Source organism: Odontesthes bonariensis, chromosome 4 (genome assembly GCF_027942865.1).
Source record: "Odontesthes bonariensis isolate fOdoBon6 chromosome 4, fOdoBon6.hap1, whole genome shotgun sequence".
Taxonomy (NCBI): Eukaryota; Metazoa; Chordata; class Actinopteri; order Atheriniformes; family Atherinopsidae; genus Odontesthes; species Odontesthes bonariensis.
Genome location: NC_134509.1, coordinates 25,909,582 through 25,935,160, shown reverse-complemented (window position 1 = coordinate 25,935,160; position 25,579 = coordinate 25,909,582). Strand labels below are relative to the sequence as shown.

At 41.0% G+C, this 25,579-nt stretch overlaps 1 protein-coding gene across 1 annotated transcript in view; it reads right to left on the bottom strand.

Annotated features, from left to right (window-relative positions):
• The window catches only part of xylt1 (xylosyltransferase I), an 87,938-nt gene that overhangs the window by 32,417 nt on the left and 29,942 nt on the right, over window positions 1–25,579 (bottom strand). Inside the window, exon 2 of the mRNA XM_075463695.1 lies at window positions 5,707–6,292. Within this exon, the coding sequence (XP_075319810.1) occupies window positions 5,707–6,292 (586 nt within the window). The remainder of the gene's footprint in view (window positions 1–5,706; window positions 6,293–25,579) is intronic.

Genomic DNA, 25,579 nt, shown 5'->3' with positions numbered 1-25,579 from the left:
GTTTGTGTGTGTGTGTGTGTGTGTGTGTGTGTGTGTGTGTGTGTGTGTGTGTGTGTGTGTGTGTGTGTGTGTGTGTGTGTGTGTGTGTGAGAGAGAGCTCCGAGGGAAATCTGCTGTGGCCTGTATTAGATTGAACAGTAATTGGTGGCCAGCTAAGAAGGTTCACCGGTTTGCTTTGCACACGGATAATTGGCCAGTCACTTCACAAAGCACTTTGAGAGTGTGCGCGATGCTAGCTAGCTGAACTAATGAGCACGTCTGTGTGTGCGTGCATGTGTGTGTGAGCTGAAATTTTATTGTCAATTTTGCCAACCTGTTCATCAGCAGAGGGGGTTTGTGTGTAGTATTTTTTAGAGCAGACTATGTACCTGAAGAAAGAGCAGGCCTCGTGTCAAAGAAAAAAACAAGAGGCCTCTTCTCAAACTCATCACTCTTCATCATCCTTCCTCTTGCCATCAATCTTTTAAACTGCCTTTCTCTCATCTGCTGTCACCCTGCTTTCTTCCTCCATCATCTTGTGTAACTTCCAGCTCTTACCCACCCTCCATCTTAACTGCTCATATAAGAGGTTAGAAGAAGAGCCGAGCTAAATCCCAAAGGGCTTGTACCAAATTGCATTAGAAGATGTCTCAGATGGCGTCTGCTGCCTGAAAATATCCAGAACGGGAGGTTTGCAGATAAAAATCACAGAGATTAATTGAATTTATATGAGTACATTTTTTTCCCCTTTTCTTGGAACACTGACATAATGTAATTCTTTTTTTTTTTCAATTTATACCAGTAGCTCAAAAACAATTGTTTAATTTCACAACTGGCAGCATTGGAGCACCAAGGGTATTAATGACTACTGCTCAAAGTACTATGAGCACTGGAACAAACATCATTTGAGCATTTTCACATCTGAAAGTGCACCATGTTGTCCGGGGATTGTCTGCATTGGCGTGCTGATGGGTGGCCTGTCGCTGTCCGAATGAATGGAGAAAAATGCCACCGTAACTCAAGACTAAGTCTAATTAGTCTAATTTTCCAAATGAACATATTCATCATGTGAAACCGTTCTCCTTGTTGTCATCAGTATCCTTGTTGTTCTGCAAACTGTCCTGCAAGTGGAAGTCTATTTCAGAGGGTCTCCTCTTCTACAACGTTGCTGTGGCTCATTTTTCCTCCTAACAGCAGAACAGTTTCATACAGACCAAGACTCCCTTGTTTTGTCATACCAAATTTCAGCTTTTTGTTCAAGACAGTGTCCCCGGGGGGCATTTTTCATGTATTCAAGTCTGAACAAAATGAGGTAGGTGTGAAAGCACTCTAAGTAAATCAATAATAGTCGTTGATACTGCCAGCCTAAAACACAGATTTGTATGGGGAATGATTTTAGATGCATCTTATTTGAGATCTTCTGACTATTAAAAAAAACCCAAAAACCTCTTAATCACTCGTATGACAGACTGAAGACTGGGAAATCAATAGAGCTACTAGTACAGGTGGGTGATCTTAATTTTGCATATGATCTTTCATTTCATAAAATTCATAAAAATTGCATGGTTCGATAAATAAGGAACATTTCTGTCCAAACTGCCCTTCTGCATCCGAGCTAAGTAGGAGCATGGCAGGTTATGAAACAGTTAGAATGAGCCCACTCTGAGGTGTTTGCTGAACAGAACACAGTAGAAGGCGGGGAAATTATAGCAGCTAGTGGACAACCATCCTGACCGAAGTGCATTTACGAGAGACTGTTTGGACTGTGAATGTAGATACAGCAGTTAAGATTCATGTTAACTGTGAATGTTTATTATGTGACTCTGTCTCCTGTGCTGTGTTGGCATTCGGTTTAATCCTTTACCTGATTCTTTATGCAACAAATTCTTGCCCATCAGTTAAACATAATGACTTTTTTTTCCTTTTTTGTTTAAGCTATTTTTCTGGCGAATAATTTCCCAGTTTATGTGTAAATAAAGCCACACTTGACATGGCTGTCATTTTAGCGATGTGTGGGGCTGTTCAGGGTTGAACATTTAAAACTCTTCATTTTTAAACATCCTGGAGTAAATTTTGGTGTGTGAAGCCGGAGTTATAGTTGACGCGTCTGTCACGGCGGTGGCGGAACGTGACGTCAAAATGACGTTTCAGGCATGGCGCTTCCCTTGAAAAGACGGCGCAGCGTGTTGTCGTGCACCAGTCGATTTTTGTAACTTGGCTGCGCCGAGAACAACGAACCGGATCGACCGATGCGAGACCGGCCCAGTGAGGAGGTGCGTTTGCACAGGCAGCTGTACGAAACTGCAGTGAAACAGCACAGGGAGCACGTAAACTCCCAAAACTCGTGCACAGAGATTGGCAGAACTTTGGGGAAAGAGGGAGAGTTCTGTAAGAATGTGTGGAAGAAGCTACGGGACAGATACGTGAAGGCAAAGAAGAGGGCAGAGACTCTGTTGATGCCAGGGGCTTCAGACCTTCACCTCTATTAACTGAATTAAAAAATTAAAATGATCCGAAAACTGCAGCAGTATCATTAATTACAGTATTCCTGCTCTTGACAGTGGCATTGTTTTCTTCTCCACTTTCGTGGTTGTAGAGTAGCGGTAACCTTCCCGTAGCAGCGCCCCCTCTGTGACGGAGAAAATTGCAACTACTGGCGCATCGACTTGCGCCACTATATATTGCGGGCACGAAATCATGACGTCATCAACACCGCTCGCGCTAGCAGACGCGGTAACCATGCTAGAGCCTTTATGTTCATCCAAAAATATTGCAGCTTTATAGGAGGCTCCTTTCCAGGTTTGTGAATTAGTGCAGCAAGCAATGATCTGAATGTTTGTTAATATGCTCTTTTCCAAATTGAACATAATTTGGGACAGCATGGTTTTTCATAGCTCTGTAATGATCAATGTCAATTATATAGTCAGTCTTCCAGTTGGAAAGTCAATAATTGCCATAGAATGGATACAAAGCAACACTTATGGTCAGAACAGCTAAAAGAAAAGAAAAGCAAAACTAGGAAGTTAGGCCTGAAGCCTTAACTTGAAGTGCATGGTTTTATAATTAGGCAGTTGAATGCATCATGCAGTCTACGACATGCACAACTAATTAGGTGATCATGAGTTCAGTTAAATTTGTGGGAGGAATTGTGATTCTGATTGTGAATCTAACCCCAAAGATTGTTATATGATATGATCTTTTGGCCAGACTGTGGCCCCTTTTTTCCTGACAGATCTCTCTGGTGGGCCTCATGGCAATAAACATATATAATGGACAACTACTGAATTAAATGACTGCTGACACTTTGGGGTGAGATTTCTGTGCAGTGATGTGGCATTGGAAAGCCACAGCAGCAGCATAGATGCGCTGTTACTGGAGCCAGTGGTGTTGCCACAGCAACCTTTGCAGATAGATTGGTGATAAATAATCTGACTGGATCACTTGCAAATAAAAATGCGGACAGTGTGTCAAAAAGATCTAATTTGCTTGTAGTTAAATCATAGTGTACACCTCTTTCATCTGACTCTTTGCACATCCCACATAAGTGGTTTGATCCATTGAAAATATTAATTAAAGAAGGTTTGAGTTTCCATTTCTGCACACATTTTTTGTCACTACAAGTCCTTCAACATAACACTTTCTTTAGTGCCAGTTGATACATCTGCTGGAGGAACGCAACCCAGTCACATCATCATTAGAAAATTCAGCATGGGATCAAAGAGAGTGAACACATTCCTCCTAAATTCAACGACTCTAATACACAACTAACACAATTACGAATCTCGCTAAGGCCTCAAGGACAGAATACCGATCAAATCAAATTGGACAATTTACAGCTAACAAGGTTAAGACTTGAATTGGGAAGGGGAACAGAGGAGGGAGGAGAGAAAGAGAAAGATAACATGTTGGCAGGCGGCAGGCAGGCAGATGGACAGAAAGAAAAGTGATTTAATTTAGTTGTCGTGTTGTTACAGCCCAGCCACCAGGGGAAAGCCCTTTTCAATTTCTTTTTCTCTTTTGATCAAACTGTCAGCTTGAGTGGGATGTGAGTTGCTGCATGAGATGGCAAGAGCTTAGGCAGAAACAAACGATACTTCTGCTCTTGGGAAAGGGAATGCACAAAAGTTGCAAAGTCACCGTGCCTCTGCGAGTCAGAATAACATGCGCGAGGACCGGGAAGGTATCTTACCAGAACAGGCAGGATGTATAATAGCTTTCTCCTCCTCTCCTGCTGTCCGTACTGCATTCGGTACACTCCCATGTGTGTGCTTGTGTGTGTGTGTGTGTGTGATGTTCACTTAAACACGGCTGCTGATGCGGGCTGCTCGCTGATGGCTGCAGCCGCGACAGATTTTGTTTACAGAATCAGGAACCAGTCTGCAGATGTCCATAAATTCTTCGGAAAAAAAAGAAGTGTGTTTTTGTGTGTGTGTGTGTGTGTGTGTGCGTGTGTGTGTGTGTGTGTGTGCACATCAAAAAGAGGGGAGAACGTGTGTTCTGTGGCCAGCTTGACAAAACAAATGAAAAACCAATTTGGGGAGAAAACAAGGAGCATTCCAATTTTCTTCAACAATTTTCTTCACAGATTATTCATCAGAAAGGAAGATGTTTTCTGACTTTGATGAAAAATTGCAATTACAAGAACAGGAAATATTTCCCCATCTACTAAAACCTGACCGTCAGACTACTATCTTTGTGCTTAAGGACATAATGGGAAAAATGTAAAATGTCAAAACATGATATTTTCTTTCAATGATTTGAAATGTATGTGAGCAGCTTTTAAAGACATTTGAGAATTTGAGATGAAGAAATCATGAAAGAACTCAAATGAAAGTGGCTCCTGTTCTTCATCTATATTTCCTGCTGTCACATAAATGTTGAATTTGGAAGATGCATTGATTGCCTTCGTGCCCTTCTTAATCCAGTGAAGGCTGGACAATGTTGAAATGAACTGGAAATATAATATTTTCTTATTCTGCAAAAAACATGGCAATATAAAAAAGATAAAGAATTTTTAAATAATATATATCAATAGAGGAAGAGGGAGAATAATATGCTGTTCTTGAATGATTGGGGTGAGACTGCAGGGGAGAGTACCTTCATTAAAAAACAAAATACTTGAACTTGAACTTAGTTTGAATGACAAAAAACCAACAACCCGCCCTCCTGTACATCTGACCGAGGGGGCTCGTTTTCCCTTCTCAACACTGCTGTCAGAAGAAAGTAATGCACATCAGAAGGGTATCAAAAGGTAAAGTCTCAGAGCAAAATAGCAGCTCTTTCTCAAATCTGTCTAACAAGAGAAGGAGGACGCAGAAGAGATGCACAAACTTGTTTGATATTTTTAAATTAAAATCTGTTTTCGGTCATGAGGTAGCTTATGTTGCCAGCAATGCCAGTTGGATCTGATCCAAATTCACAGAGACCTAATTTTGCAAGCTCCTATCACATGAATCTGAATCAATAGAGAAACAGGTGTTGTTTCTAATTATAATTATGATTTTTGCTCATAAAATTGTAAAAATGCTTTAGGGAAACACTTAAAGATTCGGAAACTATATGTCACTTGGGCTCTAAACAGGTATTTAAGAACTGCAGAGTTATAAATCAAATGTTCCCACACTGGGAAGATTGACAGACGCTTTTGTGACTGCATCTACTCCACTGAAACGACTCTTATTCGTAACATCAAACCAACAATCACTCAAAATAGAATAACACACTTACCTTCGAGGGGGCAGTAGCGAGTGACCTTCTCAGGCATCAACTGTCCCTCCTTGTGTCTGCAGTACACCTCAGCAATCTGTTGCCTGCACTCCTTGCTCTTGGCTCGAGACAGGGCTGAAATGGCTTCCTTCCCACTGATCTCGCACTTGGGCGGTTGGTCGTATGTCACCTCCGGTGTTGCTGGAGTCACTTGCTTCCTGTGGAGGTGCTGATGTCTGTGTTGTGTCTGGGCAGGCTGGGCCTGAGAGGCACGGTAGTGCTGCCGTGAGCCTCCCACGGTACCCTGGCCACCAAGGTAAGAGGTGTTGTTTCCACCTGCCAGCGACTGGTGGCCTACAGACAGAACCTCGTTGGAGCTGCGGACCAGACTGGGGGAGTTGTCCCGCCAGGCCTGCTGCTGGGCATGGGCCTTCTCCTGCAGATGCTCCCGCTGCTTACTGCTGGTCCCCCCTACAGACTGCCGGTGTGGCTGTGAACGTGCACCAAAGTTACTATTGTCTATGTTCTCAAAGTCTTTGGGCACGGAGTTCTCATTGTTACTGTCGACTCTACTTTTCTCCTTTGGCCGATGGGAGTAATATCCATCCTGAGGAAAGATAATGGGCAGAGGAGGAGACAGAAAAGGGAAACATTGGATAAACAGCGGGAAGCGGGGAAAGAGAAAGAGGAGGAGGGGAAACAAACAAGAAAAACAAGATCAGAATTGAGTGAGCGCGGTGCATATCAAGTGTCGGATTAACAATCAATGTGGCATGTATGAATGGGCAGCGCTGCAGTGAACCGTGAGGCATGAAATGAAGTAGCAAGGTATTGAGTGTGAGGACTACAAGGTGCAGCCTAACCGGAGGTGATGCAGGGCTGAAGGCACGTCTCTCCGTGCCATCATCAGATTAGCCCCGGTTTCAATTAAATTCTTCCTCAAATGGGCCCAACGCTCCGTAAACAGATTACCCAAAAGGGGATGAAGGGCTAGAATATGACTGCACGTTAGCGTCGATGTGTGTGTTTATGTGCACGTGTGTGCCTCCATGTGTACAATTTCTATTTCACTTTAGACACATGAGAATGCATACATACATCTGACTGCACTTCTTTGCCCTGCGTGTCTGCATATATGAGATAGTGTCTGTGTGTATGAATATCTGAATGCACTCTTTCTCCATCTTTCTAGTAGAATAGGCTGAAAGCAAAAGAGGGGCACAGGGCACAGCAGACAAAGAAAATAGGGTAGAGTGTGCTAGGGGAGTGCAAAATGAAAAGAGTTCTACTCCCAGGATAGGTTGATGTGCTCAAGTAAAGTGTTGCTGTGATGTATCAAACTAAAACAAATCTGCCTGAGTGCCACACTACTGTCACGCACCTACAGTCATGTGAAAGTAAAGAAAGTAAAGTAAATTTAATTCTACGGTTTTATGTATTTGAACATAGAAAGGGGAAAAATTGTCTGGTCCTTACCAGGACTTAAAATTTGACAAATCTAAGATAAAAAAAAAACATTTCTGTCCACTCTTCTTTACGATGTCGTTTTAGTTCAATGAGGTTTGCACCATTGGTTCATGCACAGCTCTCTTAAGGTCCCGTCACAGCATTTCTGTAAGGCTGAAGTCTGGACTTTGACTGGACAATATGTAACACCTTGATTCTTTTCTTTTGCAGACATTCTGTTGAGATTTGCTGCTGTGTTCGGGATCATTGTCCTGTTGCATGACCAAATTTCAATCAAACTTTAGCTGTCCAAAGGACATTTCACTGTCATGAACTTTAACATTTAACATGCTAACTGGGGCCTGTAGTCTGAGATGTAGCTCTTCGGTGTTTTGCAGTGTCTCTGAGCATTTCACTCTCTGGCCTTGCGGTAGTCTTACTGGGATGTGCAATCCTGGGAAGATTGACAACTGTTTTGAATGTCTACCACTTGTGAGTAATCTTTCTCACTGTAGAATGATGGACTCCAAATTGTTTGGATATACAGCTTCACAGAGTGATGGGATGCATGAACTGCTTCCCTTTCTGTAGCTTGAAACATGTGATAAGAGTCAAATATAAAAAATGAGGAGGAACGGCCTTACAAATAGTACCAGAGGAACCACAAAGCTCATAACAAAAGGGATAACTGTGTCTCTCAATTGAAAAAACACAGAAAAGCAGAGATAATTGAGTATGTTTAAGTGGATTGTAAAGTACAGTAGTGAGAGACAGAATAGGAAATAGGAGAGGTGACAGTTACAAGGAAAGCCAAGTGAGATGCTATTGTGAGCCAACAGCTCAGTATGGAAATGTCTTCCCACCCCAACAGCCAGATCTGTTATCAGCTCATCAACTTCTCCCCTCTGTAAACACGTTGTTCCAGCACAATTACAAAGGTGGCACACTTTCACACTCAAAGAGGCAAGAAGGGGATAATATTATACAAGTGAAACACAACTGGGTGAAAAAAGGAGAACAGCATTCTCACTGTCAGCTCCTTTAAGCTTCCTCCTTGGCAGATGTCTGATTCCCACAAAACTGGATAAATTTCAGCTGCTTGCCACTTCCCTCTCCTGCCCTTCACACTTATCTTCAAATATCCCAATTCCTCCCCTCTGCTCCGTTCTGATCCTTTCTGTTCCACATCTCACTCCTCTTTTCTGATCATCTGTGCTTTGTTCCACATCTCTCACACCTCCTTCTCTCCCTATTCTCAGCATCTCACCTCCCTTTTATTGTTCTCGACTTCATCACTGCTCCCGCCTATCATAACCTCTCCCCTTCTCCTGTCTGCCTTGTTTCTCTCTGCTTTGTTCACCCTGCCAGTTTAAACAGACCATGTTTGTGTGAATGGCAGAACCTGCTAATCCCACGTGTAACAGCTGCTTAGGGCAGTGATCACCTAAAAAGAAATCCCTACTTGCGGAGTTTCAAAGGGAATGCTTTAGGAGGTTAATCCATGCAGTGCAAGTCACTGGATGTTTGCAGAGGTAAAATGAGTCTGTGTGCAGTCATTAATTTGTGTGTAAAACTCATGCTTGTTGTGGATTTTGTTCTAAAAGTGTAATCTGGACGTGTGTTTTTGTTTAAGAGAGAAATAGCATAAAGTAGAAGCAGCATGTGTTTGCCCTGGAGACACTCCCGCTTTGACTCCCGCTGTGAGAGATATGAGAAGATGAGGGACACGGTTAAAGTGGAAAAAAATGCATGGAAAAAAGAACAACACCAGCATGTCCCTCAATTTATCTGCAGACAGATCCAGATCCAGATGCTGGATCAGGATTGAAACATTAGGCCTCAGATGCATAAAACTCTGTCTACTTTCATGACAAAAAATGTTATACGCACAAAGGTAAAAATGTGCAATTATTATTACAAAGCTGTGTGTACATATGGTCTCTTTTATACATCTTAATCGTTCTCAAATTGGATGCACATGCAAAAGCCTGATTTCCATTCCGATATTTACAAATGAATGCATTTAGATTAACACATTTGGACATAAGGAAAGGACAATGAAAGCAACAGCTTTGAATAATTTTCACTGAAACTGAGACACTCTTTAGTGAAGTTGCTAAGGGAGTCTGTTTTATTTGCTTTTTCAAATATCGAGAACTCACTTCGCTTGGCGCTATTTTTGCCTTCCTTGATATCAAGGCGTACAGCCACCAAGCGATAGCCGCTCCTGTTACGGTGTTTACTGCTCGGAAGCAGGGGACTGCTCGGTCTGCACAGTTTACACAGCCCGTAGCCCGTAGTGGAGGGAGGATTTTGTGATGTATTACTCTTTTGAACGCATATTGTTTTGAGAAGCAAGACGCTTTATTTTCGGGACCCTAGCAAACTAGCCGGACTACCTTCAGCAACGCCAAAACTCAGCTGGAACTCGGCTCACAGGACTTAGCGGGAGGTAAGTCAATGTCCATAAATGATATTGCTAATATGGGGTGTCATACAGCTTCATGTCAAAAGAGGCGAACTATCCCTTTAAGTGATTGATTACATATGGTCGCTTTCTTGTTTCATTAGAAATGTGGACACACGTGTCACATGTGGAAAAACTCAAGCATTCCAGAACAAAAAGATTCACACTTTACAATTATGTTGACCGAAACAGCAAACTGTCACATTTGAGGACAGCTGTCCGGCAAGTCATTGGCAAAGTTGCTAAATGACTCAGTTTGAGCACAGATCACCTTTCACCTCTTTTTCTGTAAGGCACAAAGTTTTGAAAAATAATATGTGTAAAGTCATTATCAATTATCTTATGATTAAAACCGTTCTTGTTTAATTTGGATCATTTGACAGTCTATTAGTTTTAGTAGAAGAGTGTCTTATGAAAAAGTCCTATTAATTTGAATTAATCTAATTCCCATAGACTTTGATTTGTTACAAATGAATTGATACTGATAAGGGTTAAACAGCCCCATGTGGCCTGAAGTGCAAATTAGTAGCATTTGTAAGCTGGCACTGGGGAGATTCCTCCGGATAAACAATCTTCACACTGTGCTCCCTTCTCCCTCTCCATCTCCCTCCTCCTGTGAGCAAAGGACTCCAGTAGCTGTGCTGCGCTTTAATCTTGGGGACTGGGCTCTAAGCAGGAAACGGTGGGGCACAGAATTAATCGTGGTGGCAGCCATTGGAGATAGGCCTCTGTTAGATTGCTGTGAGGAGCAATCGATTGTTCCAGGGGGTATGTTTTCCACTCCCTGGGAATGTCAGGGAGTTGAAGCCTGGATTGTCTGGCATGCGGTGAAGTGGTTGTGCAGAAAAACATACACATACACACACATACACACGCACATGCTCAGCAGCAGTGAAAAGCAGAGGGGGTAAACGCAAAATTCATCCATCACTTGTAGGTACATTTAGAGAAAGGCCTGTGGAGCTGGGAGTTTCAGCACCCCCTCTGGGGATGGTTTAGTCCATTTCTCAATACTGAGCTGGCTCTTTCTACCTTCCCTCATTTCCTCTCCCACAGGGGGAAATATTTCACCTGTCCTTTTCACTGTACCACTCTCCAGCCTCCTGCACAGCAGAGAAAAAAACCCACATATCTCTCTCTCAGCACCTGTCCAGCTTCACCCCTCTCCTCCTCCTCTCCTCTGCCACATCATCCCTCGCTCTAGGTGGAGAAGCAGTTCATCTGCTCCACACACCTCCCTCCTCGCTAATGCTATCATTTGCTGTTTCAGTCCCAAGGTAGATGTGAAGCAGAGCAAGGTAGCAGCACATATCAGTTTCCCCCCACCCTTTCAGCCTGTTTCCTTTAAAATATATCATTCCAGCGGGGCCATGCTGAGGTAAACTACAGTGTGTGCCAGCTGTGCACAAAACCGTCAACAGAAGCTGGTTTATGGACAGCTACGTTACGTGGACATTCATACCCATATGTACATAAGCGTACCATGTACTGAGGTTTATCAAAAATTACAGTACATCCTGTGTGTGTGAGTGTAGGTGTGTGCTGTGTCATCGCAGCAGTGTGTGGGCAAGTCGCTGCAACTACCTGCCCGCCATGTGGCTAATGAGCTCAGATTAATTATTTGAACTGAGTGCCGACAACACCGAAGACACGGCGTCTGGCACTGCACAGGAGACCAAAACAGACAGACTTAGATCACAGCTGCTGTAGCACCTGAGAAAACCTAGTGGAAAGAGGAGCCATGGTAGAGCGGGAGCTGCCTAAATGCTTTGTGACTCGGAGGTATGACTCAAGGTTTAGTTATCATCCACAAAGGTTTGTCAGTACGCAATGTGAGCTAAGCATTAATTCAACTGATTTACAAAATTCTTACAGTAAAGACTCCCAAATGTAACTATCTGTCAATAGGAACAACCATGTAGGAAACAGGATGAAGACCTATAAAGAGGAGACTCGAGTCTTGTTCTGATGTTTATAAGGTTTGATCTCATAAAGTTCTTTCAGGTAGGATTTAATCTAGAGATGCACACTGATATAGTCATGACAGCGGTGCGTAAATACTGGCATTTGTCAAAAATCTCAAATTTGGCCTTGTTGTGTAGTTGCAGGGAGATGATCATCCAAGCTTGTTAAAGCAGGATAAAGTCAATATTTTTCCAATTATATTGTTATACAATAATGAAAATGGAATGTTTTAGATGTAAATAATTTTTCTTACTCTCTAAATTTGGGCCATCAGAATATGAGCAGAATGTCAACTACTCTATGATAAGGTTGTGTCATGTATCATTACTAAATGAGTTATATTGGCACATAGATAACCAGCAAAAAATGCCATAATCATTTATTCCTATTTTGAACCTGACATTAATCCCAACATTTCTAACATTGCCATGTTATTTATTTATTTTTTGTCTTGTAGAACCAGGTTAAACTTCACGGTAAGATCATCATTGCTTTCTTAGTTTCACCTTGTACTCTGTGGTTCTTTTCTCTGGTGAGTCCATGTGTTGCAGCATGTTTTCAAATTGTCTTTCTTGATGTTTGGTTTATGAAAGGCTAAAAAATTAAGATTACTGGGAAACCATTGGAGGCTATAATATTGCTGAGGCCAGCAAATGATCAGACCAATGATAAGCAGTCACTATTAACTGGTGACTGCACACTCGATTCATCTAGATTCCACCAGATGCAGCTGTGACATGTTCCAGCTGAGACACAGTTTCATTCCATCTTTCATGCAATCGCAACGGGAGGGTTTCACCTACTCAACTGTAAAAGCTGCATTCATTTGGGCAAAATCGTGATTTTCTGTGGTATGAAAGTGGTCACTCATCTCCTCCCTCTGATACAACTGCAAATAGTTTTTGCAATTTGTTTTTTCTGGTGTCGTTCTTAGCCAAAAAAAAAAAAAAGTTGGGTTCATGTGATGTCATATGTGTTTCCCAACAGTTGGATCGCACATTATCTGTGTTTGAAATCCTCTGACTCATTTATTTCTGGCCTGGTGATAGTGGTTATAATGATGTTAGGAACTGATTTATGATGGGGAGTCTCTGCAAAGGCTGTTTTTTTTTTTTATTCTGAAAAGTTAACCAGATTCTTTATGCCACTCCCTACTTGGCTTGATTTCGGGTTGAATTGAGTTTTTCATAGCCTCTCGTCATGAAAGACAAAATTTTCTGCTTTTGTACAACAATTGTCTTTGTAAAGTACATTAGAGAAAATGAGAATGAAGTCACTAATCCCTGCATGTAAGCTCACATTTGGCAATTTCAATGCATTTATCATAAATGTCTGAATGTGGGCGCACTCCAATGTGTTCCATGGGCGATCAAAGAGATCCACATATTGGCTGACTTTTTAGGCCCATTCTGTTGGCTGCCACCCTCTGAGTTCAATTTGCCAGCAATCAATGTGTAACGAGACGCGAGTTGCAACCTACGCCGAATAGTCACCTTCTCATTTCCTGATAACAGCCTAAGAGTTAGCAGCCCCTGCTTATCAGTTAGTAGATCTGCAAACTTGTCAGTACTCTTAATCTGGTCTTTTTTTGACAGTCCCATAAGGCTTAGACACTAAAATGCACATGTTTGGTAAAGATCAAGTTTTGGACTAAAATACAGCGTTTCAAAAGCTTGCAGTTCCTCATGAAGTGTATGTGGTGGCTCTGAAAAATTAAGATTATGGGCTGAGCAACACTGAGATGACACATCTTTGTGGCTTCTAGAAATGTAAATTGGCAGTTTTTTTTCTCTGGAGACTGGACTGAAGATTTTCATTGCATTCGGTCCTATGTGTTCTCTTTCTCTTTTTCTCCCTTCAGCCAATCCCTTTAAACTCCCTTTTTTTGTCCAGAGGCTAAAACTAGAGAATGCAGGTCACATGTAATCTAAAAGCATGAGTGTGTGTGTGCACGCCAACACATGATTAGCAGTAACTCTGAGTGAACAGCCTGGGCTCGGTATGCACAGAAGCCTCTTGTGTGCCCTGTGACAAGCCCTGGAGCTAAAGTATTGGGAAGGGAGTGTGTATTTCTGAGTAAGTGTGCAAATGTGTAAAAGATATCAAGAGGAGGGCGACAACGAGAAGAGCTAAAAACAAACAAAGCTTTTGGTCTTTTGGAAATTATATTTAATGAAAATAAGCATGTGTGGAGAGAAAGCCAAAATATGGATTAAAAAAAAAAGGCTTCTCCTCTGGAAATCTTGATAAACAGACAAATGACTGAAGTCTGTTACTTCTGGCTGGAACCAGAGAGAAAAGATGAAAGACTCCAGAGACAATGATCTGGGGTATTCACTAAGATGAGAGGGCAGGGGTAAACTCACAAACTGATGTAGAATTTCCACTTCTTCCTGATGGACATTCCTGTGTTGTAATTATACAGCTCCACAGAATACATTTGCAAACATAAGTTTTAACTGGGCAAGGAGACAAAAAGCTCAGACCACTGCTCTCATTACCACAGACACAAGTTCCTCTTCCTTAAATAATAAAAACAGCACAACTCTGCATGAGATGCTAACAAAAAAAAAAAAAAACCCATGTTAAGAAACTTGGTACAGTCTGAAGGTCTTTCTGGGGAGTTTCTTCAAGACCCCGATGGAATTAAAAACATTGTTTCTTCCCTCTAAATATATTTGCACTCCGTTGCAAATCACCCCCCCCCCCCAAAAAAAAAAAAAAAGCTGTTTGTGCAGACACCAGCAGAAAACTTGTTATTTTACAGCATCTTGAAGAATGAATCCAAGACTTGTTTAGCCTTGTACAAAATCATCCCACGGTAAGACAGATATAACATTATAGGCCCTTGGTGAATATGATCACTTTAGCTCTTTAGACTGCTTCTCATACCTGTGTGAGCATGTGCAATGACATTTCTCCCACTTTTCAGTTAGCTGTGCTGCAAATGTCTGTGATTTCTGAGAATGACAGTGCTTATCCTTATAAAAACAAGTATTTTCAAGATAAGATAATGGGAATGCTTTATGCAGAGATATAAAATTTGCCATTGTTCGCCTGGGCCACTTTGGGTCAAATTCATGGTATACATACAGGACTAATTAATCTTTCATTATCTAGGTGCGTTAATCCTACATTGAGATATTCCATTTAGTCTGCTTCATTTGGTCTAAAATGTCCTTTTTATATTCAGACTAAAACGACAATTAGATTTTCCCTAACTTCATGTAGACATGCTGTGTAGGAGTGGAAAAACAGAACTAAGAAACCTGCCAGTAAAATACAATATAGCAGTTTAATGGGAGATTTTTCCCCTTTCAAGGCTCTTTTACAGGCAGTTGTTTTTGGCCATCCTACAGATTTCCTGCTTGTTTTTTGATACTTACTCTTTAGTGTATAATTACCTTCGTCTTGTAGTACAAAAACTGTATTTTGTCCTTTCTAGTCAGTAACACTCTATGTATTACTACACATTAGTATTCCAGGCTCATGCACTGGACCCTTAAAATCTTTGCCGTTGGCTATTTAGGGCATGTGAAAGCTGGGAGTTAAAGTTTGTTCTTCATTTGCATTTACTATATGTCACCCCAGATCAGAGAGTCAGATAAATGCTTGAAATGCAAATTATTCACTTAATGGGCACAATTTAATTTAAATCTGCTCACTATTTCGTAAATTAACTGCTGTGTCTGCTTCAGATGAAATATAAGATGTGTAATATTCTGCATTGAAATCAACAGTGCTATTTTCTGGAACTTTCCCCTTAATTTGGATTAAGGATGACTTAAGCAGATAGATGACCTTAAACCACCAAAGACTTTTGTTAGCTAAAGATGTTAGCTAAAATCCCTAAAGCATGAGACAAAAGTAAGGCAGTCTCACAAGGTTTGGTTTGCTTCTCCCCTTCAAAATTATTACTTGGAATCCAAGCAGTTTACACAGATGGATTATGAAACACACACACACACACCTGCCTGACTCTGGCTTAACTGTGAAGTAATATATGATTTCTCTGTTGTGGAGGCAACAGAGGCCTAGCGTAGCACTACATTTGAGAATATATGTGCCTCAGTAGCCATGAACAGTATAGAAACAGTAAAGAAAAAAAAAAAGAAAAGTCTAACCATGCACACCTTGATTTTCCTTTCAATAAATATCTAACATACAAAAGCAAGAGAGAGCTGATCAGCTAATTGATTAGTGCGATGCATTTTTACGTGGGAAGCAACAGCCACTGCTCTCCAAGATAAAATATTCAACTTCTGACATGGTGTAATGGAATTTACAATTTAACATAGGGCACTATATATCTTGTTTGTTCAATGAGAAAAGATGGAGATAGAGGAAAATGTAATCTTGGCAATGTCTGAGTACGTAGAGCTGTATAATGCATATATTAATATTTACACTGACATATATGCAAGGCGAGTGTTTGGAGGCGATCGGAGTGAAGCCTCCAAAGCAGCCAGCTACTGAATAAATCAGTCCGACCTCACCTCAATAAATAGCAAAGCAAAAATTCCATACATGGAATTTCATTGAAAAATCCTCTCATTCTAAGCCAAAACTCCAGTCCTTCTTTATTTCTTAGAAGTTTGCTGTTCTTCAGCTGAGAAGCACATTTTTCAGTAGTGTACTGCTTGAAGATGCACAGACAATCCTGTTTTCTCAGTGTGCATGAGGGAGAACTGGATGATGAATTCAATAGTGCCTCAACCCTTCTAATGAACGTACGCACAATAAAAAACTTTTGTTCCTTGAAGCATGTGCAATAGGATCTTTCTTGTAGAATGAAAGCACAATATAGCTTACCACGTAAAATAACAAATAGGCATAAACATAGTAATATCATCAAAATAATAATATTGCTCTGCTAGCCTTTTCAAGTGCTGGGTCCATCCCTGATGACAACCATGAATAGTCCACCACACCAAATATGTAGCACTGCAAAAAATTGTATTCCTCCTTCTTATGCACTGCAGCTGCTCTCCTTTCAATGATTGAGTGTTCGCAAAAAATGTTTTTTGGGCCTGTGTGCATCACCCGGTGAATAAACAAGATGTCTTAATGTGGTTTGGCCCATAAATAGAAAGCAATGCTCCTGGTGGATTTTGTTAGAGGTTTAGCAGAAGAAAGATACAATTAGAAGTAACGGAAAGAACTTCTTCAGAGCTCCTATAAATGCCATAAGAGTTCACACATCGGGACAACTAGTGCTTATAAATCAGTCTATGGGATGCTTTTTATAACTCTTGTGCCAAGATAAGTGCTCTTCTCACACAACAAGTAATGTGAGTAATACATCTGCAGATGTATTAGTTCTGACAGTGAAGTGTATGGTGATTGGTTTAGATCAGGCTGTGTAAAAATCCAAAATATAGCTTTTGCTCATACAACTCTTCTTATTCGGCCCATTTCTGAGTAGCTTTTAGCTTAACTTGCTCGTCAGTAAACCTCCTGATTCTCAAAACCGAGAGTGCTCTGACAGCTGTCTACAGCCGGAAAGACACTGATGACTACTTATAAAAACTCCACCAGTAGAATAAGTGCATCTCACTTGCAGTATTTACTGCATCTCTTATCTTATAAATCTTACACTATTTAAAAGAAGGACTGAAAGCAATTTAATGTTAAGTTCTACGTGTTGTAAATGCATATTTAGCGACATTAGACTGTTCAGGGCAGGGGTAAGAACTTCAGCTGCAATTATCACACCATCTTCATCAACGTTAAAACCCCTCTGGGCTTTAAAGGTCGAACTCTTTGTCTGTGGTCTTCTAAAAAGCGTCTTGGAGCCCAACTGAACATTCTTACAATGAGAAATTATATGTCAATACAATGTCCACAATACAGTGCTAATATACAGTATTTTTACAAACCTCACTGCTTCTGCAGACAAAATTTATTTTGTAGGATACAGACAGATCAATACATGCAACCTTCAAAACCATCTTCAAACAACTTCCTGTCCTCTTTTTCTGCCTCCCCGCTGGGTGAACCCTGGAAATTTCCAGATGACAACAGAAATCTAAATCATACGGCTTCCATACAGTATATTATCACTGTATCTCTAAAGAGCATGAAAACCCTTTAACAAGCCATGAGAAGATATTGGCAATTCTTCTAGTGTGTCCCTTTACGCCCTTCCCTTTCTTATAGTAGCCTCTTATTTCCCTCTCTGGATAAACCCCAGAACTTTACATCTTCAGCTTTCAATGGGGCCCATCAGGCGATTTCCAAGCCGTATCTCACAAGGGCATGAAAAAGCTTTACTCCTCTTGCTGCAACACCTCCCTGTTCTGCCATGAAATGACACCCCTATTTAATCAATTGTGAATCATGAAATTTTGCACGAGAGACCCCTTTTCTTTGCACTTGACAGTGATTGAACTGCACAGCCATGCAATTCCATTCACCACGGCCACAAGAAGAAAAGAGAGCGGGGGAGGGGCTGCGTTTCTGTGCAGTCCCTCACTTTCACAGAGTGAGGGATGACGGCAATTTCCCTGTGACATCATGGGCCCCCGCTGAATGGGATCGCAACACAGGGTCCCCTCTATGCATTGAGGCCACATGACCAGACAGCACAGTGTGGTCCTATAGGGGTGCAAAGAACAGTGTGTGTGTGTGTGTCTGTGTGTGTGTGCGCGCGTGCAGTTTTTTGAGCCAGAGACGAACAGCCCTTTCTAAACATTTTACATAGGCCCCAAACAGACCAGGGGACAAGAATAACAGAGTAAAAGGAGGAGAGGGGGCAATGAGAGAGATTACAAGTAGAAGAGAGAAAATAAAAAATGAGAGCTGAGTGGGTTTGGTCCCCTTTCTTCTGCATGAATGGTGGGAAAAGACAAATGAAGGTATGATGTAGGATCTTAGCTGGGATGTCAGGCAACTGTTTGACATAAACTCAGCAAGACGCCCGTGTGATCACGAGTTCAGAGTGAGTTAAGTCCTCCATGTCATAAGACGTTTTGGACTTCTGCACGTTTCATTCATCGCTGGGATATTACAGTATGAGATGAGTTTAAAAAAAGAAAAAGAAAGCCATCTCCTTCTGTGTCCGAGTATAGCCTGCAAATGGCATGCAAATATATCACAGCTGCGCATTATGGTTTCACTTCCACAGTACAATTACGAAGTGTGGCGCTGGACAAGCCTCCAAAAGCACATCGTTGTGTAACAAAAGTTGTAAAGAGAAGTGAAAAAATATTTCCTGATACACAGTTAAGCTGAAAATATATTTCTGTTGCATAAGCACTTTAGTCCTGAGAATAACTAAAGCCAATTCGCACGGGATAAGTATTACCTATTGGATCACTGGTAATTTGCAACTACCCCCGCACCTCTGTAATTTTTTGTGGCACATTCGGACGGGACAAGCAAAAGTCTGTAATTTACTGAAATCACAGACATCATGAGCGGATATTCCGTAATTGTCGTAACTTCCTGTTTTGCCCCGTTGTACCTGGTTGTACACATAGGTTGAACACACAGGTGTGCGTTCAGACGGGACTTAAATTACCACAGGACGTCTGTGTTTCGCCGAAATACAGTAGGTAATTCGCGGCGGAATTATTACCCCACAAATCACGGACATGGCGCATTCGCACAGGACTAAGAACTCAGACATTCTCCGCAATTATTCCGAATTACGGGGGGTCCATAGGTAATACTTATCCCGTGCGAATTGGGCTTTAGTCTAACTTTAAGCCACAGCATTTAGCTTTTCTTTACAGGTTTTTGATCTCACAAAACAATCTCCACTCTCACTTTTCAGAAAAAACACTTCACATACTATTCAGTTCTGATGATAAATTTGTATGAAAGGTACTTTAAATTCTTAGAATTACAATCTACTGATAAGCAAAAAGGAAAAAGAAACAGAAACAAAAGCCGTCCAGGGTTTTGCTTTAATCTGAATGTGAATGGCAGCTATTCAATACTCATTCTGTAATAATTATGTCTTCTAGGTGAGTCCGATGATTCATATATTCTCAACATGGGTTTAGATGAGTCTCTTGCTGTGCTGCATCTTATTTTTCAAGTAGGACCCAGCGAGGGAGAGAAAAGAGTCCGTTTGTCGAGACCAGACAGTCACACAGTGAGATCACTGAGACCTGTGTCTGTATTTTAATAAAAAGAACACACACGTACTGTGCACAGAAGTTGGGAGCCTATCTGCTCTGTTTACGCCTGTGAAGGAGATGAATTTCTGTGCAGAGGTCGGCTAACAATGGGATGAAAACATGATAAAAAGAGTGGGAAGAGACAAAAAATGTGTAAGCTTGAGCTTGTCTTACAGGATGAGGCCATCTCCACAGGCAGCTGAAGGATATCAGGAAAGCTAAAGAGTTACAGGGAAGTGTGTGTGTGTGTGTGTGTGTGTGTGTGTGTGTGTGTGTGTGTGCGTAGAAAAATAAATGTCAGATGATAAACTGGTAGGCCAGGTTAAGATGATGAGGAAGACCTAGTTACTACGTTACTGCATGTTTCTGCGTCAAGCTCATGTCTGTTGACAGAATCATAAGACATTTAAAATATCTATGTGCAGGCAGGCCCTCCTGCTGAGGAAGCTTGGGTATTAATTTGGCTTCCTTCAGATATCAATCATCATATGTTGGAGAGATTAGGAGGGAGCATTTTCTGTTAGAGACAACCAAAAGACTTGTGATTATCATTCTTATTCTTTTTTTTTTACGTAAATCTTTGTCAAATCTTAGGGCTTAAAAGAAATAACTAAAAAATGCAATCAGCTCAGGGCTAAAATCAAGTGTTACAGCTCCTCTCCATTCAAATATGTGTCTGACGCAGCTGGAGGTAAAGCCTCACATTTTTGGAAGGTTTCTTCTTGACGGCAGTCACATAAAATTTTCAGTTTTCGAAAGCTACAAAAATTGTTGTCCACAGCACCCTGAACTTTGTTTGAAAAACCTTGTTTTTGTTATTTTGTGGGTCAGTGATCTCCGACGGAGGAACCAGATCCATATGCTGATGTGTTCAACTGTGCTCAACTTACTTACCTATCACTGATATAAAACAACAACATTTTTGTCTGGCCTGAGTCGGTCACATGTGTGATCATTAGACCTTTGTTTTATTGGAGGCTGTTGACCAGTTGCACGGATAAAAACAGAGCACTTAAAAAAGAGTGTCTGTAGCCTACAGGCCCAATCTCGGGTCTGGATTTGCAGCTACTGGGCTACGCAGGCGGATGCAGGTTTGCAAAATGCGGGACATCGGATCTGTCCCAACAGAAGTAATGTAGAGTACATGCTTTCTCATATACAGGGAAGTAATATTGGATCACAAGTGGTGTATCGAAATGCAAGTGGGGACGAATTCTGATGATGTCTAAACTGAAAGCTGCCCAACGGTCACCAAATTATGAAGGGTGGAGAGAGTATTACAGTAAACTATAGTAGCTACCATTTAATAGACTTAGGTAGCATAGTCCTACCCAGGAATTTATACAGGCACCAGTCCAGGACGAGTCATGTATCGAGATGTCATGTATGCATGAATGCCTGATGCATTACAGCTGGCGTCAGCAGTCAGGTTGGAAATGCAGCCCAATTTATTCATTTATTTATATATTTATCTGTTAAGTACAGGGGCCATTTTTCTGCAATCAGCTGACGCAGTTCTCACTTACATGTACGCTTTACATTTCTCTATGAAAGTTCTTCTGTACATTGGTGGCTATCCACATCCTCAAACAAGTGAGACCTGAACAATTCTTCATTTTTTTTGTTCCTTTTTTTTTCCTATTGTGATTACATAGAGATTTCCAGTATGGCAGCTTGCCACATGTGTGTGAGACATAAATCATTGATATGTATTGTTAGGTATTTATGCAAGAATAAGTCTCATTTCACAATATGAAGGACTAAACTTCAGCTTTCATTGGAGGCATTAAGCATTTTTGTTACAGTTGAATTGATTGTGTTGGTTGTTATTACAATGCAGCCAATGTGAGGGTCCTAAATATTATTATTACAATAACTTCCTCTCTGCAAGACAAAAACAGTTAAGGCTGTGTTGCAGGACTCACAAGTAGCGTGAGGAGGAAGTTGTTGGTTAGGTGCTGTATCTGCTGAGAGAATTGACTGTGAAACTCTCTCAGGGTGCAGTGTAAGTGTTTATTGAAGCAGAGAAACTCTAAAAATGACTTTTTCAGAAATGTGAATGGTTCAGTTGTTGCATTTACATTTGCTTAATGTGTTTGGCATGCTGAACAGTTAAACATTTCAAGTGAATATAATTTCCCAAATGATTATAATCTATTCATTTGGGAGTCACATCATTCGGTCAAATTTGCATTTGCACAACAAATACACATATGAATTCTCTCCAAACAACTGTGATTCAGTAAGACACACTGCTACCATGTAATATGGCTGTACTGCTACCCAACAATGAAAATGTGAGCTCTAAAATCAATCTTGTGTTTTTCAGAGATGTAGTTTCTTACTTTCAAATACATCAAGGTCTGTTGAAAGGACTGACAGAAAGATACAGATCAGAGAAAAGCAGGGAAAGCACTTAAGAGGCAGGGAAAAGGAAGGTGAGAAGTTAAGCATCTCAGCTATAGGCAATAATAAGAGCACAGATGGCTGATAAGATATTTTGGTCTGACAAGCTGATCATTAAAAATTCAAAATGATTGAAGGCAAGTTAGGCAACAGTCCAGCACAGAAAATACACTGGCAGAGAAAAGATCTCAAACTTTCAGCTGTTTTAATGTTCTAAGAACCTCAAATAATTTAAAAGAAAATGAAAATACATGCCCTCAGTTGTTATGATCACTCCTAAAAGCTCAAAATAAAAAGATTTTTAATCCCTTCTGATCTAAAATCCTCTATGCTCATCTACAGTTCTCACTCTGAGCTGCTTAGGATAAAATCGTTTGCTAATGTAATGTAATGAAACACTCAAAGAAAAGTTATCTTAGTCACGACAGCTTGACCACGCAATGTTTAAAAGCTGACCCCACCAACAGTGAAGGAATTCTGTCAATGGAAAATTAAGCTTGAAAGATCTGTGGCGCTGTAACATGTAGGCCTAATGGAAAAACACATTAATGGCCTCTTAAGCATGGTTCCAGAAGCAAGTTAATCCCCACAGACCTCCAGCAGAAATAAAAATGTTTACAACCTGGTACACACACCCAGCTTTGTGCCTAATTTCACCTTCATGACAGCTGTAGAGCCATTTCATTTCTTTTTATTTACCGCTCCTGTCTAAGTTGTAGCAGGACTTAAAGCTTTGTATTATCAAGGGCAGGGCCGCTTTGACTGGCAGGTGAGTTACCATGTGGATGTGAGTAGTTTCATTTCGTTCTTTCTCAGATCCCTCCTCTGCAAGTCACTTCTGGTTACCAAACCCAGAATTGTGAGAGCTAAATGCTGAACACATGTATACCTCAAAATGTTTTGAGTGCGCTTTTTAACTTGAGCCCTTTCGGTATGATTTCTGCGTGTCCCCTCTTTGCCTGTGTGGCTTTATCTGGCTGCTATGGTTTCGTGCCACAGTCCAAAGACATGCATGGGAGGTAATTAGTGATTCTAAATTGGTCGTGTGAGCCTGAATGGTCGTCTGTCTCTTTGTATCAAACCTGTGATGGATTGACTACCTTTCCACGGAGTATCCTTCGTCAGGATCCTGCCTCTCTTAATCTTCTACTAAATTAAGCAAGCATAGCAACTGAATGGCTGGAACAACTACAAAGACACTGCTTGATTTCCATGCATGACTCCATTATTAAAATTTTGGCCCCCTAACTCCTCCATCTATTTCAAGATATATGCAAATTATTTGGACACTAATCCCTCGTTAATAAAAGGGCATACATGGTTGCTTCATTCAAAAGAAGACATCGTGTGAATGCTTTTTTGAGGCTTCATTTGATTTAATTGGTTCTATGAGATTAAAAATCGAAAAGCTCTGCAACTCAAACACACTATTAAAAAATATTACGAAAGTTACAATATGATATAGCATGTTAACATAAAAGTGAAGGGATCACCGTAGACAGTAAGCTATATGCTGATGGGACAGCTCATGTGTAGGGTTGGGAACTGTTTGAATACTATAAATTCCGATTCAGATACTTCTTTTTCCATTCTGTTTTTTAATCAATTCTCAATTTCTTTTTTTCCCAATTTGATTAAACGTCTGGGTTAAACAGGGACGTCTGGGTTTCTCTGCTCAAGCTGCTGCCCCCCCCCCCGACCCGATCCCCGGACAAGCGGCATATAATGGATGGATGGATGGATTAAAAAAAAATTAAAAATTGAAAGCAAGAATATCATTATCGTAAACATTCAAACTTCAAATGTTCTTTTTGTATTGATAGAAAACCTCCTGAGATAAATCATTAGCTATTTACATACTATAGCTATTTACACTGATCCAAAACATAATCACAGGCAGGTCAAATGCAATCACGTCCACATGTCCTCACAAACAGGTGTGTTTTATTGGCATTTGACAGCCTAATCTAACCCACCCTGAGGTCTCTCCAAGACCTATCAATGTGTCAGGAATTGATCAGAAAAATGTAACAATTTTTTCTGTTCCTTAGGTTGTCCTGTAACGGTATTTTCTTATCGATACCTTTTTGAATCAGTTTCAGTTTCCAAACCCTACCCACGTCTGTACAAAACTCCATAACGACTCTTGATAAGGTAACGTTGGCCCAATTGACCAGCATGACAGATAGATATTGTTGAAGGAGTTCCTGTTAATCATTCAGTATCAAAACAGCTTTACTCTGGTCTTTTAGACAGTCATACGTTTAAATCTCCTGACAGCCAACAAGGGGCTTTTTACTAACGCTAAACTCTGACTGGACAAAGTGGATTACCTTCATTCCTCTTAAGGTCATGTGCTAATTGCTAACACTTACTTGGCTAGGTTGTTGGATTAAAGGCACCCTCCAGTCAACTGTTTGTATAGTTAGCTACTTATCACTAGCAGGCTGACGCACACTAACTAATCCAATAATGCACATTAACACAATTTACAAGCATACATGGTATACAATTCTACTGTACACTACACTTTTGCATCATCTACTTACAGCTAAAGTGCTGAAAAAACAACAAGTAATATGCTTCTTTTCTCATTGTTGACTTTCCAATATTACCCACAGATCAAAACAACAAATCCCACCCAAGCCATTTAAAGCTGACATCAAAAAGCATTTGTTGCCAGCAGGGCTGCCTGACCAAGCCGCACCCAAAACAAGTCTCAACACAATCTGGTCAAATTACAATGCTCACCTACCCCCTTTCCTTCCATTAAAGGGCACCTTAATATCCCCTCCACCACCTGGCTGGCATCAAAGCCTAAAAAGCTTTGCAGAAAGACACATCAGCAACATTTTGGCTCTCATTTCCTTCTCCACAGTGGGGTTGCAGTGGGATGTGCCAAAGTCCTGGCTCAGCGTGAAAGAGGAAAAGACGGAGGTAGACAAGGAGTCTCTTTAGCGGCCAATAATGTCTGTAATTTGTCCACAGATTGAGGCAAGAAGAGACTAACAAATGCCCTCACACACCATTCATTCAGCTGAAAGTACATTTATGAGTTTGTGTGTGTGTTTGTTTATTACTGTGTGTGCAATTAGCAGTGGTGTGTCACAGCCATCTTTTCTTGGCTGCAGGGTTACTGGACACCAGGGCTCCTTCATCAGCCCCCAACCTCCATCCCACAGCTACAGATGTGCAGTCTGGCATGGCACTGGTAAACAGGGCAGGGCAGATGTTTACACACATGCAGACAATGATACACACAGATGGAAATGTGAGCTGCACTGGTCTAATACTCTGTTCACAAAATCCCATCCAGCAGAGATACAGTGCACAGTACAGATGCTATTTCTTCACTGTCTCTCCTCCAGTCTTGCATGCTGGCCTCATCTGGCCTCTACACCCCCACCATATGCTAATGGGTGGAAGAGAGCTGTAATTTGTAAATGATTTAACCTTTTAATAGAGGAAAGATGAGGTTGGATAC